Source organism: Tetrao urogallus (genome assembly GCF_951394365.1).
Source record: "Tetrao urogallus genome assembly, chromosome: 11".
In the NCBI taxonomy this organism is placed as follows: Eukaryota; Metazoa; Chordata; class Aves; order Galliformes; family Phasianidae; genus Tetrao; species Tetrao urogallus.
In genome coordinates this window covers 18,490,847-18,505,481 of record NC_136824.1, presented here as the reverse complement: position 1 = coordinate 18,505,481, position 14,635 = coordinate 18,490,847, and the positions used below count along the sequence as shown (strand labels likewise).

The window sequence follows — 14,635 nt, the reverse complement described above, 5'->3', positions numbered from 1 at the left end:
CATTTGCAAATGGGAGTTAAAATTGCTTTGAAGTGGTTTCTCAAACTAGCTTGTTTTTAACACCCACACTGGCAGGACTATAAGGGTTTCTTCGGGATTAAGTGTCTGGACTTCAATGCCTCTGCTCGTATCTCCACTCTTGAATACTTGGAAGCACACTGCTGAAACTCTTCAAAGGCAGCGTTGGAATCAGCAGTACCTTAGAGAAGCACCTAAAGAAACAGGACAGGGTCTCACAGGATTTTGCTTGATCAGAGGAACATGTGAGTGCATCTGGCTGAACCCCCACCAGACAGGACTAAAGAGAGCAGCAGAAAAGCTGGAAAGTACTGGTAAATTCTTGGTGTGGAGGCACAATCCATGGGCACGCCATTATGCCTGCCATATACACCGCTACCATTTCTAAGTTTTAAGAGCCTGTCTGTAGTGAAAGAGTATTTCACTCAGCAACCAACCCCCTTCCATATGTAATCCTAGCCAGATGAGCTGCAGTTTACAGGCAGTTCAGACCTGAGACCATCAGCCCAGACAAACAGGGCTCGAGTACACTTTGTGAACTCCCACATTTGGCTCAGCAATGATCTTACGTGCCCTCAGAGCAAATTCCGTGTTTGCTGCTGCATGCCATTTGTGCTGTGCTGCAGAATGAAGGCCTCTGAGCATCACTGCCCTCCCCTGGACAGCACCACAACTGCTAGGCAGGGAAAACACCTTCAGATGGGGTTTAGAGGACAGCAGCAGTGGGACTAGAAATGAAGATGATGGGACAAACTTCATATTGGATAGCACCTGCCTGTTCTGGGCTTATTTCCAGGGTGAGCTTTTGCATGGCCTTCACCTTATAGAAGATTTTCTCAGGACTCTGAGTGCACCAGAAAATCTTCATTGCCCCAGGTCTCTGTGGGATCCCCTTTCATGACCCCAGTGTTCTCCACCCAGTCACCCAGTCCTTGTCTGAGCCTTGTCAGGGCTGTACGGCTTCCCAGCCCCAAACCCTAGCAGGCCTTGAATTTTGCTGTAGCCTCTGGTCCCTTATCTTGCTGCTCCTAACTGGACTCTGTGGATGGATGCTGGATGTTATGGTTATCACCCTGCCTTCTCTGGAATAGTCAATGGACCCTTTAATCACCAATTCTGCTCTGCCTACCCTCTTTAGGTCCAGCTGCTCAGGGCACTGTGCTGGAGTCACCCTTGCTTCCTGGCTCGTACACTATCGTGGAGCAGCCCTACCCTTGCAGCTGCTCTCTGACAGATTCTATAAAACATGAACAGCTACCGCACAGCTTCATAAGCCTACCGAGTGAGAGTGTGAGGGAGCTGCTGGACCTGAGGCTTGGAGGGAGTTGGGAATCACCCAGAAGATCATGCCAGACTGTTCTGTCTTCTGCCCTACATGCTGCACCAGCTTCTCTTCCCACTTTCCATCAGCAACACCAAAAAATGTGTCATGGGTTGGAGGTGGTATGCTCAAAGGGGGAGCTGCTTTCCTTCTGGTAGAAGGGAAGATGATTAGTATTTCCTATGCAAGGTCGCTACATTTGACATGGGGATATTTGCCTTCCCTGCTGAGTTTATCAGTTCAGCACAACACCCAAGAGAGCAAGCCACGTGTTTCCAGCAGCTTTCAGGTCTCAGCAGAGCTCAGATTTCTCTGACGAGGAGCTGCCAGGCAAGGGTCATCGTGGGGAGATGCTGCTGCCTGCACATATGCCTCCCTGGAGCTGACTCACAAGCGTTTCCCTTTTTAATAAAGTGCCCTGTAGGGAAGCTAGCACCAAAGCCCCTGAGATTGGGGCTGAGCAATTAATACCAAAAACATCCATCCCTGCCATTTCAGAGACAGTTCAGAAAGAAGAAAAAGATAGTCATTCCTCCAATTGCTGAAGATGAAGGATGGAATGCAGAGAAAATAACAAGATGAACCGGACCCAGGGATTTATCGAGCCCCTGATATGATTTTGGCAACATCAGATGCTTCACAGATCCCCTGGAAGAGGATCAAACCTTTAGAAAGCAGATGGGAGGTGATGAATCTTCTTTTCCCACTGCATCGGAGTCAGAGCTGTTTTATGGACTGCCAAGCAGCTAGGTGGGAAACTGGTGAGGGAGTTAGGAGGAGAAAGCCCACAAAGCATTTGGCATCTCTTGTTCACCTCCCCTCGGATGCAGCAGCTTCACAACTCATGTTTTTTAACCTACAGTGGTAAGCTGTTTGGTTCTTGCATGCAATCATGGCAGTTGTGCACCAAGAATACTTCTCCCCTCACAGCTGTGACCAGGTCAGAACTAAAAGACCCCAAATCCAACTTACCAACTGGCACCAACAGAAGCCATGCTGACTTCCCACCTGTGCCCATCACATCTCACACAAAGCCATTCTGCAAACCAATACCCCTGCACCAAAGCCTGAGGACAGCCCTGGTTTATTGCTGTTTATTGCTGTTTCCTGACTCTCCCATTACTTCACAATGGACTATATGGAAATTGTTGCACTAATTACGCCGTTCACTTCCATCTCAAGTCAAGAGGCCACTACTGACACATTTGGAAGTCTTCTCAGGAGATAAGAGAACAGAACCTTATTGTGAGAAGAAACTCTCTGATTCCATATATACTTTTTTAAAATGTTCTTAAGTTATTTTGGGGCTGGCATTTTCAGAACAACTTTGGAATAGAAGCCACCTAAATGATAGGTGGAACGCATAACCATCTCTCCAGTTCTTCATCCCATTTTCCTGAGATTCCGTTTCTGAGACAGTCACTGAGATCATCACTTTTTTCACTTTTATGAAGTGAAAAAAAATTAAGGTGACTGAGCTGCAGACGAGAAGCTCAGGGAAAAAAAAATAAATCACACAAGGCAAATTTAATTCCCAGCTTCACAGGATGGGAAGACAAGTACTGCAGCACAAGTACTTGCCTGGCATAGTCCTGCTCTGAATAGAAAGTTTCTATCCTGCCTCCTGGAGATTCTGCTGAGCCCTCTGCATCCTTCCCCCTCTGTCCTCAGACTTGCAGCTAAGAAAGGTGCACAGGCTAAGCAGTAAGAATATGAGGTGGTAATCCTTTGTTGTGGTTGTCACCCAGGCTTTCAATGCACCAAAACGTATGCTCAATGATCATTAGCGAGCAGTTTTTCAGCCAGAAGACTGGACCAAGTAAGTGGAAAGAGGAATTATTAGGGTCTAGTACATTAGGAATAAGGAAACAAATCAAATCTGCTGCTCCAAAACTGTTGTGCAAGGACTCCACGGCCAAGTCACTTCATCTGATGGGGATGATTTGTCTGCAGCTCTGAGCTCTCCAGGACAAGGAGCTGTATGTCCTTTTGAACCCAAATAGCACAAGCACAATGGGGCCCTGATCTTTCATTGCTCCTGTCATATAAATAATAAAAAAGCAGCACAGGGAAGACGGGGCAGCTGCTGCATGGGTTGTTCTTCTGATGCAGATAAATAAAGGGCTGTAGTCTCCAGAACTGTCAGTCTGACACCTTTCAACAGCAGGAAATGAACGATTATTGCAGAGGGAAGAAATACACAAACAACCCCCCAAACAGAGGACTTCTGACGGCTGCTCACTCATCTCAGGCAGGGGCAGCATGGGCCCACAGCTCTGCATGTGGAAGCCATGGAAGCTGGCAGTTCTTTCATACATTTTGCATTTGTTTTGTTCTGCCCAAGTGCCTGATATTATTATTATTATTTTTTTAAAGTAGAAATTGGCTGGGGGAATCTAGAGGTTAAGAGCTGCAGTAAGAGGCAATTTTTTAAGCTTTGTCAGTTTTTGCTGCTTAATCAACTGGACATTGTCCCTTTGAATAAAAGATCCTGAATTCTCAGTGAGATGGCTGAAAAGTACCATGAAATCCCTGTGCACGTACCATATGGTATAAATTTCCCTCACAGCAACAGTGCACAGCTTGGGACCTCACTGGGAAGTCTGGCCATTGTTCCTACAAGAGGAGGCCGAACCGTGGCATGGCAGTCTGTTTCAGCCCACTCCATTGCAATACTGATCACACTCATCCTTCAAGTGGATATGGAGCAGCTGGCTGAGCAGTTTCCTTGAGGCCAGCCATGGGAATTAGCACCTTATGCATCAGACCCAGCCAGGGCTCCAGGACCCCCATTTGGCTCAATATGCCCAGATCTCAGTCGAAAGACACCTTAACTCTTGCTCTTTGCTGTCTCCTGCCAGGAGGGGGAGCCTGGCTCTTGCCTTCTGCTGCAGGGGCTCTGTTGCCTGGTTTCTACTCTGCAGTCCTGTTGTTGAAATTGTCCCCAGGGAGTCCCCGTGCCCAAAGTGGCTTTACCAGTGCCTGCTGGATAGCGGAGAAAGGCCCTAAAAGGATGCGGCAGAAGATGGGGAACTGAAAGGTGATGCTGTGAGCAGTGGCTTGGGGATACAAGGGGCAAGCACTTACCACCATGCGGTTGAGGGATACCCAGCAATCATCAGGGAAGTCCTGCAGCATAGGCACGAGGAACTGGAGGCAGCCATCCCAGTGACACAGCAGCAGCATCATCCCAATCAGGTTCACAATCCGCACAACTGCACTGGCCAGATCGTAGGTCATGTGGAAGATCTGCAGGGACAACCAGGAGCAGATTAGATGGCAGCTCCCCAACCAACCCAGCAAAATTAGATGCAGTATCAGGGTCAAGAGCCTTGCTAACGTAACAGGAAAGGCTGCATCAGCCTAGCTCAGGTCAGTCACTGTATGTGAGCAGAATCAGCTGAAAAACAGATTAAAAACCAAAATACAAAATTGTATTCACTCACCCCTCTTGCCCTTTGATTTCTGCCTTCAATTTACATTGAAGGCTCCATAACTCCTCTTACAGAAGATATTGGTTGCAAATATTTCCAGAACATCAGCCACGCCTCAGAAATAAACCCCATCATAACATCTTTTTAACCGCAGTGACCTTCTTTGATTTCTGCTCCTGCTGAATACATGTGATGCACCGACCAATGGCAGAAGTTATCATTTTACTGGATGTTCAATGCAGTGTCTGGAAGCATCAAATGTAAGAAAGAATGGCCCTCAACTCGGCAGAGGCTTCTAGAAGAGGTTGCAATGCAACTTTTTTTTGTACCAGCTGCTGCATCACTTCAGTGTGACATGAAGGAAATGGTGCTTACATGAAGCTGAAGAAATAGAAAAAATGCCAGAGCTATTAGGCAGCTCTTAGCAAGGACACTCAGAAACCTGGCAAAAGGGAATGGCAACCAGAGCTCTGCAGCCAGCTCTCTAGTGCCAAGGCTATTGACAGCCCTCTTGTCCATAGCACTAGTCAGAAGCAGGACACACTGTGGAAACTGGGTGTTCCATCACCAAAGTCACATTTGCAGTCAGGAATTACTTGATGGATTACTATTTTGGGGGATGTGTACAGTGGAGACATTGTAAGTGCTTGGCTCCCTTATGCCCAGCTTTGTGATGACAGCTAGACACACTGGGCATGCCAGCAAGTTCTGTTCTATGCTACATATCTGCCCAGGTTTGGCTTCTCTTACCTTCCAATATGTCACAGTGAGAAGGAGAGCTTGGTTCTGGAGAGCATGGTCACCCTCTGTGACTCAGCACAGAGGCCACTTTTGGTCTCTCTTCCCATTAACACAGTTGATGAAGGGAGCATCTGGATGCAGCCTTGAGGTTCCTGTCAAAAGCTCAATGCAGGACAGGCTTTGCCACATCTGCAGCATCCAGAGCAGATCAACACAGCCATGGACTCAATGTAGCTGCTCTGAGCTGCAGAATCTGATGATTAATGCATGCCTCTACAGGAGAGAGCATCCCCTCCAGTGAAAATGGATTGCAGGGACACACAAAGAAGACAGCTCGATCACCCACCACGAGGCAAATGCTCTCACTTCAACATCACCCTGAAAACAGAGACCCCAACACACCTGACATTCTCTCCCATGTGGCAAATCAAAGAAGGATGGAGGCCTGACAGCCACGTTCCATGGCTTCCTGCCCTAGAGCTCTGCCTGGAGAAATGGTAATCACTGCTCCCCTCACACAGCAATGCTGCTGCTGCTGCTGGAGGAATGAAATATGTGGACAGCTGTGTGTGAATGAAGCAGACAGGCTCACGGCTGTCAGCTGGGTCATCTCCAGAGACCTCCCCATGGTTTGAAAGCACACGCAGCCTGGCTGCTTTGCATCTTAGCCTGCAATCTGGTAACACAGCGTCTTAGTTGGATTTAATAGAAGGAAACAAAAAGCAGAGGAATGTGGGGAATAAACACGACTACTGCGAATCAGATGAGGCTGCACAGCCCAGCCCCATTGCCACATCTCCATCCTTACCTAAACTGCAGGGAGAAGCGTGCCAGCACTTCCTGAGAGCTGAACTCCAGAGCCCCTGTGCAGAAAGGTGGCCACGTTCAGTGGGTGGCTCAGCTGCTGAGAATCACCTCTGCAGGGGAAAGTGATTACCAAGAGGCTGTCTGTGCATCAGGGAAGTATCTGAAGTGGGTGATCTGGCCACAGACAGCTATGTGCCTGCATGGCTAGCTGTAACCACGTAACTGCTTGCTGCTCTTAACCCAGTGGTCTCTGCAGCCACTCCCAGCAGTACCTGCCACTCTTGCCAATATCAGGGCCCGGCCTCTGCTCCCACAGTGAACCAGTTCAAGCAGCTAAGAAGGCAAAAAGCTGGTGTTATGAAGGAATGTTTATCAGTTTAGCTCCCTAAATTGGCTCATTGCTCCACTGTCAGAGCTAGCTGTTTGATTTCAATGCTTGCTTCCACACCAGACATTAACACTCCTCTACCTAATCAAGATGCTATGAAGTTGTATGCATTAGAAGCTGACATGCTCAATCCTGACCAGGAGGGAGCCACAGAAGAATGCTGGCAACCAGAATGATGAATGCTGTGGATAACAGCTTCTAAACCCCATTATTTCCACTGCATCCAAGGTGCAGCTGGAGTCCACAGTTCCCTTAGCATGAGAAAGGCCATTCTAATGATATTTCTGAGCTGAAAAGAAGAAAATATCCAAAATCCAGCATGAAAGGCTGTTCTAAGAAATCCGACTCTCAGTGCTGACTCAATAGGTCAGTATGAAAGCTGAACACATAATTCATAAAAAATAATTTCTACTGGTTTCACCTTTTTTTTTTTCCCCCAATCACAGAAACAATCATTCTCACTTAGATAACCCAAGGTGAATCCAGCCTATTTGAGTGACAGCCACAGGCTAGGCTTATAATGAAGCCAGAGCAGCAGTTTGCAGATGGATTGCCCAGCAGATCTTATGCATTATCAGGGTTTTACTGTGCCAGCGACTTCTCCTCTCCCATCTATGCACAGTTTTCAATGATTTCCAACACTCCCATAGCCCAGGGAACTCCAGCCAGGGACAAGGAGAGACCCTATCAGGTTTAGGAAGTGCCTTTCTCCCTTTAACATATTATAAGTAGTGAAATGGATGCTATAGAGGAAACACAGATGGAAATGGAGCTTATTCTATGCTTGGGATGTATTCTGGTCAGGCTAGGGCAGCAAGCCTTTATTCTACTGCATCAACAAAGGTGCTTTGCTTCTGCCATGTGGTCCTGCTGCCTCCTCTCAAACACTAAAGGGTGAACTCAGCTCACCTGCTGTGGGACTGGAGATTGAAACACACCTCCTGAAGGCAAGATACCTGGCTTGCAGCACTTGTGGACCTGAGAAGGGGAAGCAGCACACCTCAGAAGTCCTGCTTCTCTCTGCTACCTGTAAAGTGAGCTGGCTAATGAACTCCAGCTGTAAACGTCTGAACCACAGGTGACACAAATCCCATTTCAAATGTCAGTCACAGGAGCTACCAGCTCATTCCTACTCCTTGAAATAGATTTGCATTCACCTGCAAGAGAAAAATAGGAAGCACTCGTCCTACATCATATAGGAATAACTGCGCAGGAGTAGAATGAACACCTTTCCACTGAGAAGTTCCTGCTGTAAATAGAGCCCCATACAGCAGGGAATACTAAATCCAGGAATGTGCTGCAGAGGGTCTCAGCCAGGGCTGCAGTGCAATCTATAAGCAATCTACAGCTCACCAGGGAGAGATGGGAGAAACATTCTAGAATGGTTGAACCAGAAGCAAAGGAACATGAGTGGTAATTGGTACTTCTCTGCTTTTCCTCATTAACACTCAGGGCTTTATTGTCCTGTCATATCATAACCCCAGCTGGGTCCCAGGGCATCACACCTTCTTCCCTGGAACTGCTGGTGCTTTCCAGCTTTCAGCTGTTTGTGATTTGGAAAAAGAGGGTGAGGAGGAGGAGAAGGAGGAGGAGGAAGCATGGATTCAAGCTTAGAAGCACCTGCTTCCAAGGGCTTTTTCTGATAGAGCCAATAGTTCTGTTACTTGGTTATCCAAAACGAACAGAATCTCTGCTATAAAGGTGGCTTTGTGCCTCTGGCCCAAGGGCTCCTTGCAGCCCTTGCTAAAAGGACAGCTTGGGAAAAGTGGAAGGACCAAAACTTTCTTCAACAAAATCATCTCTAGGCCCCATCATGAAAATCCAGCTTATACTGTACAAGCAACCTATCAGCATCCTAAGAGTATGAATCTGAAATCCTGTCAGCCCCAAATAACTGTGCAGCATTCCTCACTTGGCTCTGTAATGCAGTGCGATTCCTCTGTCCTGAACATTTGAGCTGGAAGAAATCAAAAACACCTCAGAGAGATGGGAATCTGGCTCTAGCAGTGACACAAGGGCTTTGAGTCAAGTCAAAGTTGTACATTTGATTGTTGCATGTTGGCATATAACTCACTGTGGCTATCCAAACCAACAGTCAATAGATTTTCTTAGTTCCCTGAAAGCAACGTTGCATCAGTGTGCCTGTCTGTTTCAGGTCTGCAGCTGCAGGTCCCTGTTGGCTCTGCACGTACTGGAGATGCTGTGTGTGAAACAAAAGGGTTTTCCTGTGGGCCTGGGGACTGCCATACAGAGGTGTAGCAATGATTCTGTTCAGAGCCAGCGTGGCTGAGCTGGAGCTAGACACCCTGCCAGACACAGCTAGCAGCAGGCACCGTCACTCAGCTGAATGCTGGCTCTGCACAGAGCTGCCTTGCATCCACCAGGCTTACAAACAGATTCTGCGCCACAGGAGAGCAGTGAAACTGCTTGTTACCCTTCACTACCTCTACAGGCAATATAGCAGGATTTCTGTAGCACTGCATCCAAACTAAGAAAGCCTGCTGGTCCCAAGCCAGTTCTGGCGTCTGCAGCCACACCACAGATAATGCAAACTGTGATAAATCCCCTGTGGGTAATCAAGTACCTGTGACAGTGCTCCAGCTTCATGGAAAGCAAAGAACCTACACTTTAATTTATGGCTTAAAAATCAAAAGACCTTAAAAAATCTCAAAGGAGAACTAAAACAGTATCATCTACTATTCTGAGTACGCTAGGGGGCAGAGTTAAGGTTGTTCTGTTATGAGGAAATATGCATTTCCACTCACACTAAGACTCCTTGTGGACTCTACAGAAGCAAGTTGAGATGTCTTTTATTCTTCTTTCCTGTGCTTGACTTTTGTATGTAACAGAGGTGAAGATGCATTTTCCTCCTAGAAGCTCTGAAGAGGTTTTGGGGAGCTGGATATGCAGATCCACCTTGGAGGGCTGGAGGAAGGAGAGAGCCAAACAACTTGCAGGGTGCACACAAAGCACTGCACGCATTGGAGCACTGAAGCACAGAAGCCATGGGCACACGAAGGGCCAAAACCCTGAGAGTTCTGATACTGCTAAAGATGTGTGAGAAACCAGAGCTGAGAGAGGGAGCAGCTCCTCAAGAAATTCAACCATTGGGAAACACCATGTTTCAGCAAAGGAACACAAAAGACCTCAGCTTCTGATGAGGAGAAATGCATCATCATCCCTTTTACTTGCTCTTTCCTATCCCTCTCCAACTATTTTGCTCTTCCAGTGATGCCACATTTAAGCTGTACCAGAACATAAGCTAATTTTAATGCGAAAGGCTTGTTGTCTTGAGTAACAAGACAGGCCATACGTTTTGTTCTGAGTGATGAATAAAAGAAATGCTGTTTGTGCTATATAAAGACAAACCTTGAATATCTGAGGCAACTGTTGCACAGCCTGGACTGCTGACTGCTAAAAGTAGGCCTGGGAAGAGGGGAAAATTAAGTAAGGGAATGCAATTGGCCTTATTTACAACATCAGAGCATAGTGAAAAGCAGAAGTCCCATACAAAGGATCACCTTTGGGTCAGACTGCTTTGGGCTGTGCAGATCACACTGTGTTTGGCATAACAGCACAACAGCATGGGAAGGAGAGAGCTTCAGGATCCAGATTGCATTGGGACGAGGCAGAAAGCACCAGGCAGCACAGAGCAGATGGACTGGAGATGGGAAATCATCTGTGGTGCACAGCTACATCTGCAAGCAGCGTGCAGACTCAGGGATGAGCCTGACAGTTTGAGGTGGTGCGGGATTTGGTTTTGCCTGCTTTTTGCTGTGCCAGCAGGGAAAACTATAGCCAGAAGATCAAGTTTTAGATGAAGGCAAGAGTTTGAGGTTGATTCTCTTTTTATGCTTGCTCTGCACCAAATGACATAAGCAATGTCAGTGGAGATGCTGATGCTGCCTTGAGTCAGTGTGAGAGGAGATCCGGGCCCATGATTCATTAGGTTTAATGCTCAGAAGGGTGCCTGTCACAGGGCTGCCTGGAACAGCAGCGAGTTTGAGGGGAGTGCACTGAGTGCCAGGTGTTAGGAGAGATATCCAAGTCGATTTTACACTTTAAATAATAATCCTTTGTGCTGCTGAGGTAGTTTTCATTCGAAGGTCTCAAGGCGCCCAGCTGACATTAACCTAGCATGCTTCAGTGTCTCTAGTGTATGTGTTATCTCCATTATTCTAGATGGGCAAAATTAGGCACATAAAAGCGAAAAGCCACTTGCATGAGAATCTTCAAACGAAGTTTTGGACCAAATCTGGGGACGCCGGTTGTTCTAACTACTGCTCATGGATTGTGGCCTCTAAGTAGAGCCAAGGAGGTGCTCTCAGAAACAGCCCCAGCAGCACAAAAGCAGAAGAAGGGACAAGTGGCCTCTGAGTAGCTGGTAAGGCTCTACAAGATGCTGTTAAGGCTCTACAAGAGTACGATGCACACCTGCAAGCCTCTACCTGCTCCCCAGGTAATTTAACTCCAGTAGCTTCTGGCTACTGGAAGTGCTTCTCCAGTTGTGAGATACTGGGCTGTATTCAAGGAGCAGCAGAAAGCCCAAGCCAAAATTAAATCCAAGCCTTTTCTCCTCAGAGACTTTTGTCTACCGGAAAATATTTACAGCAGAGAAAGGTGAAATAGCAGGACTAATTAGCACTGAGAAAGCTGGCATAAATGGCAGCTGTTTACAGATATATATAAACCCCAAAGAGCCTGCCACCACCGTGGGTTTTGCCTCTTGCACTCTCAGAGTGCACGTTGTCGTGACAACAGCCCCCCTTCCCTCCCCATGCCACCATTCTCAGCCTCGACTTTAATCTTCATCCTTTTAAGAACTTTTGTCACCACGGCAACATGACACAGACTTTTAAAAATATTTTCTAGCGCAACTCAAACGACTGTCTTTCCTGTGTGGCTTTCTTTAAACCTCTAGGATAAAAACAGTTGGAACTGGATTCTGCCTGCACCGAATTGAGTTGTAAGCCTGCAATGGATGCCAGCTAGCATGAAGGAAGGATGGAAGGAATGGAGCCTGCAGCACGAAGAGACAAGAGGTAACGGCCTCAAGTTGTGCCTAGGGAGGCTCTGGTTGGATATGAGGAAAAATTTCTGCTCATGAAGAGTGGTAGTGAGGTGACACGGCTGCCCAGGGAAGTGGTGCAGTCACCGTCCCTGGAGGTGTTCAGGAACTGTGGAGATGTGGCACTGAGGGACGTGGTCAGCGGGCATGGTGAGCTGACTGTCGGACTGGATGATCTTAGAGGTCTTTTCCAACCTATTCTGTGATTCAGATCTCAGAGAACATGTTCCCAAGCTGCAGTGTGAGGACTGCATAGAACCTCTATGACTGTTGGACTGGATGATCTTTAAGGTCTTTTCCAACCTGAGTGATTCTATGATTCCATGACTTTGGGGTATGTGCCCCTTTGCTTTTCAGCAGGGCTCTGTTCTCAGACGCCTACAGCTCATATTTTCAACAGCATTCATATATCTCTTGATATAGTTGAATGTGTTTGGAAAAAAGGAGAAAAAAATCAAGCCCCAGAGCTGTAAGTAGGTTAGGTGTCTAGCTCTCTGTGGGAATTAGATATCTTACCTGCCTAGGCATTTTTTTAAATCTCTCATGGCTCTTATCTGCATCTTTGGGAATAGTAATTCTTCTGAGAGGCTAGCAATGAATCACTTTTGGAAATAGGTCACGGGCTTTTCTGAAGTTAAAAATGACCACAGTCATCATCCAAAAGGTCTGTCTCGCTTGGTAGCTATACATAGACACACCAAGGGAAAGAAATCTCTGGGAAGGCTGAGGGAAAGGGAAGCATAAATACCCGAGAAGAAGACAAGACCCATGGCTGGTCTGAAAATGGGGCAAAGCCTGGCACGGCCTGAGAGCAGCATCAAGGATGAGCACTGCGAGTTCTGAGACTGCTCGGAGCGCGAGCCCTCAGCAGTGCAGGTATCCAGCGCTGGAAAGGGCCGCTGAGCAGCAGAGGAGGGGATCGATGGTTGACTCAGATGACAGAGGTGAGCCCAGGCTGCAGGCTCTGTCGGAAGGACCTCATTTGTGGCCTGATCAAAAATTCATTGAGCTAAGTGGGAAGGCACCCCCTGAGTCCATCGAGCTACCAGGCACGAAGCCAATTAAACCAGCTAACGTGGACAAGTAATGAGACAAAATAATGATGGGACTATTGACCACATTCTGCTATTACCTAGGTCAGCAACACTCCTTCCCTTAGAGCACGGGGCTATTTTCAGCCAGGAAGCTAAAATCTGCATGAAACTGAAGAAACTGGTGAGAGAAAATGCCCCTTTTTTCCCCAAACAACATGGAATACATTGCTGTGGGAATGCTTGAGGCCAGGAACTTGGCAGGATATTACATACATGCCTAAATAAATAAATGGCTGAATAATAATAACTTTAAAAAATGGTTTATACTCTTCAAGGCTTAAAAAAAAAAAAAAAAAAAAAGTGAGGAATAAATCTACCTGTGAGCAGATTATTGTAGAGCTGGTGCTTTAGGATTCATCACACGTTCCCTCCGAAGCATTTCATTGCTATTAAGAACGCAGAACAAAAATGAACTGGTCTGTCACAGTGCCTCTCCTTCTCCATTTACATACAGGAAGGAGCCCAGCCCAGAGCACTAAGGATTGCCAACAGCATTTGTAACCATAAACACACAGGAGAACATGGAAGAAAGAAAAGCAGATCAAGAGATCCTTCAAATGACAGAGAAAATCACCTTCTCAAAATTCAGATTGCCTGTAAAACAAGCACAGTTCATATTCTTAGAGGAAGCTGTCACAAAACGTATTAGCAGTGACCTTCGTTTTCACATTCCTTTCCATCACATTTGAAGGTTTTAGTGTAAGATTCAGAACAGAATTAAAAAAAGACAACAAAATTGCCATTTAACACACTGACGTAGGTTCCTACAATTGGCAGCTGGGATATAAAAGAACCCCACCAGGTCCTGTGCAGTAAGTGCAAACTCTCTGAAGAACTCGAACCAGGTCCTCCGTGGGCGATGCAGCCCAGAGCTCCCTGCAGGGCCCGCTGTGGGACCCGATGGCGGCAGTCACACAGCTCGGCTGCAGCTCCAGGTACTGTCACCCTGATCTCTTCTAGCTCTGCAGCTGGCATTTGTTTAGAGGATCAGGCTTTCTGTCGATGGAATGATGGCAAGCTTTTCTCCTCCCACTTTTTAAGAGAGCAGATAATGTAAATTTCAAATTGCTGCATCTGCCCGCTGAGGCTGCTGTTGTGTTCCGTTTGATTATATTAATGTACAAAAATGTAATCTACTGCTGCTCATAGCCCAGCTCTGCCTGCCAGGCCCGCTCCCATCCTGCAGGGAGATGGAGCGCCTTCCACCTAACTCAATCCTCCCGTTTAATTTGATTACAGCCTCAGCAACCAAACCCAACTTCCACCACCTCTGACTTTTTGTGCTTTTAGGGACTGCGACACCCATGAAAGGCAGCAGCCTGGCGGCCCTGGAGCCTGAAACAGTTTCCTGCACCATGGGCACAGAGTGTGAGCAGACTCTGGAGGCTCCTCGTGCTGTAAACTCAGTGACCCGAGATGTGAAGGAGAGCAGAGTTCACAGGCTCAGGATGCTCAGCACAATGGTCTGGTTTTCAGATGGGCTGAGAATTTGCCTGCAATCTCCATTGAGCCCCTGTGGGCACTTCCTTTTTCTTGCTAGTAATGTTTCACAGGCAGCAGGTGAAAAAAGGTGCAGCTGACACAGCAGTGGAAAAAATACTTTGACTGCAGCAGCGTACCAATGGAGAACAGAGGGGTGCCAGCCTGCTGGATAGGCTGGAGTCTGCTTGTCAGTAACACATACTTAAACTGTTTTGTTGGGATCGGTTTTATTTCTAAATTGCTTTGATGAAGGCTGGTCTGAACATTTCCAACAAGGATCTG

The 14,635-nt window shown here is 47.1% G+C and overlaps 1 protein-coding gene across 1 annotated transcript in view; it reads right to left on the bottom strand.

The window, feature by feature from the left end:
* Window positions 1-14,635, bottom strand: part of HCN4 (hyperpolarization activated cyclic nucleotide gated potassium channel 4) — a gene marked incomplete at both ends in the record, with an annotated part of 94,186 nt that overhangs the window by 33,649 nt on the left and 45,902 nt on the right. The window contains one exon of the mRNA XM_079541065.1: window positions 4,427-4,588. Within this exon, the coding sequence (XP_079397191.1) occupies window positions 4,427-4,588 (162 nt within the window). The remainder of the gene's footprint in view (window positions 1-4,426; window positions 4,589-14,635) is intronic.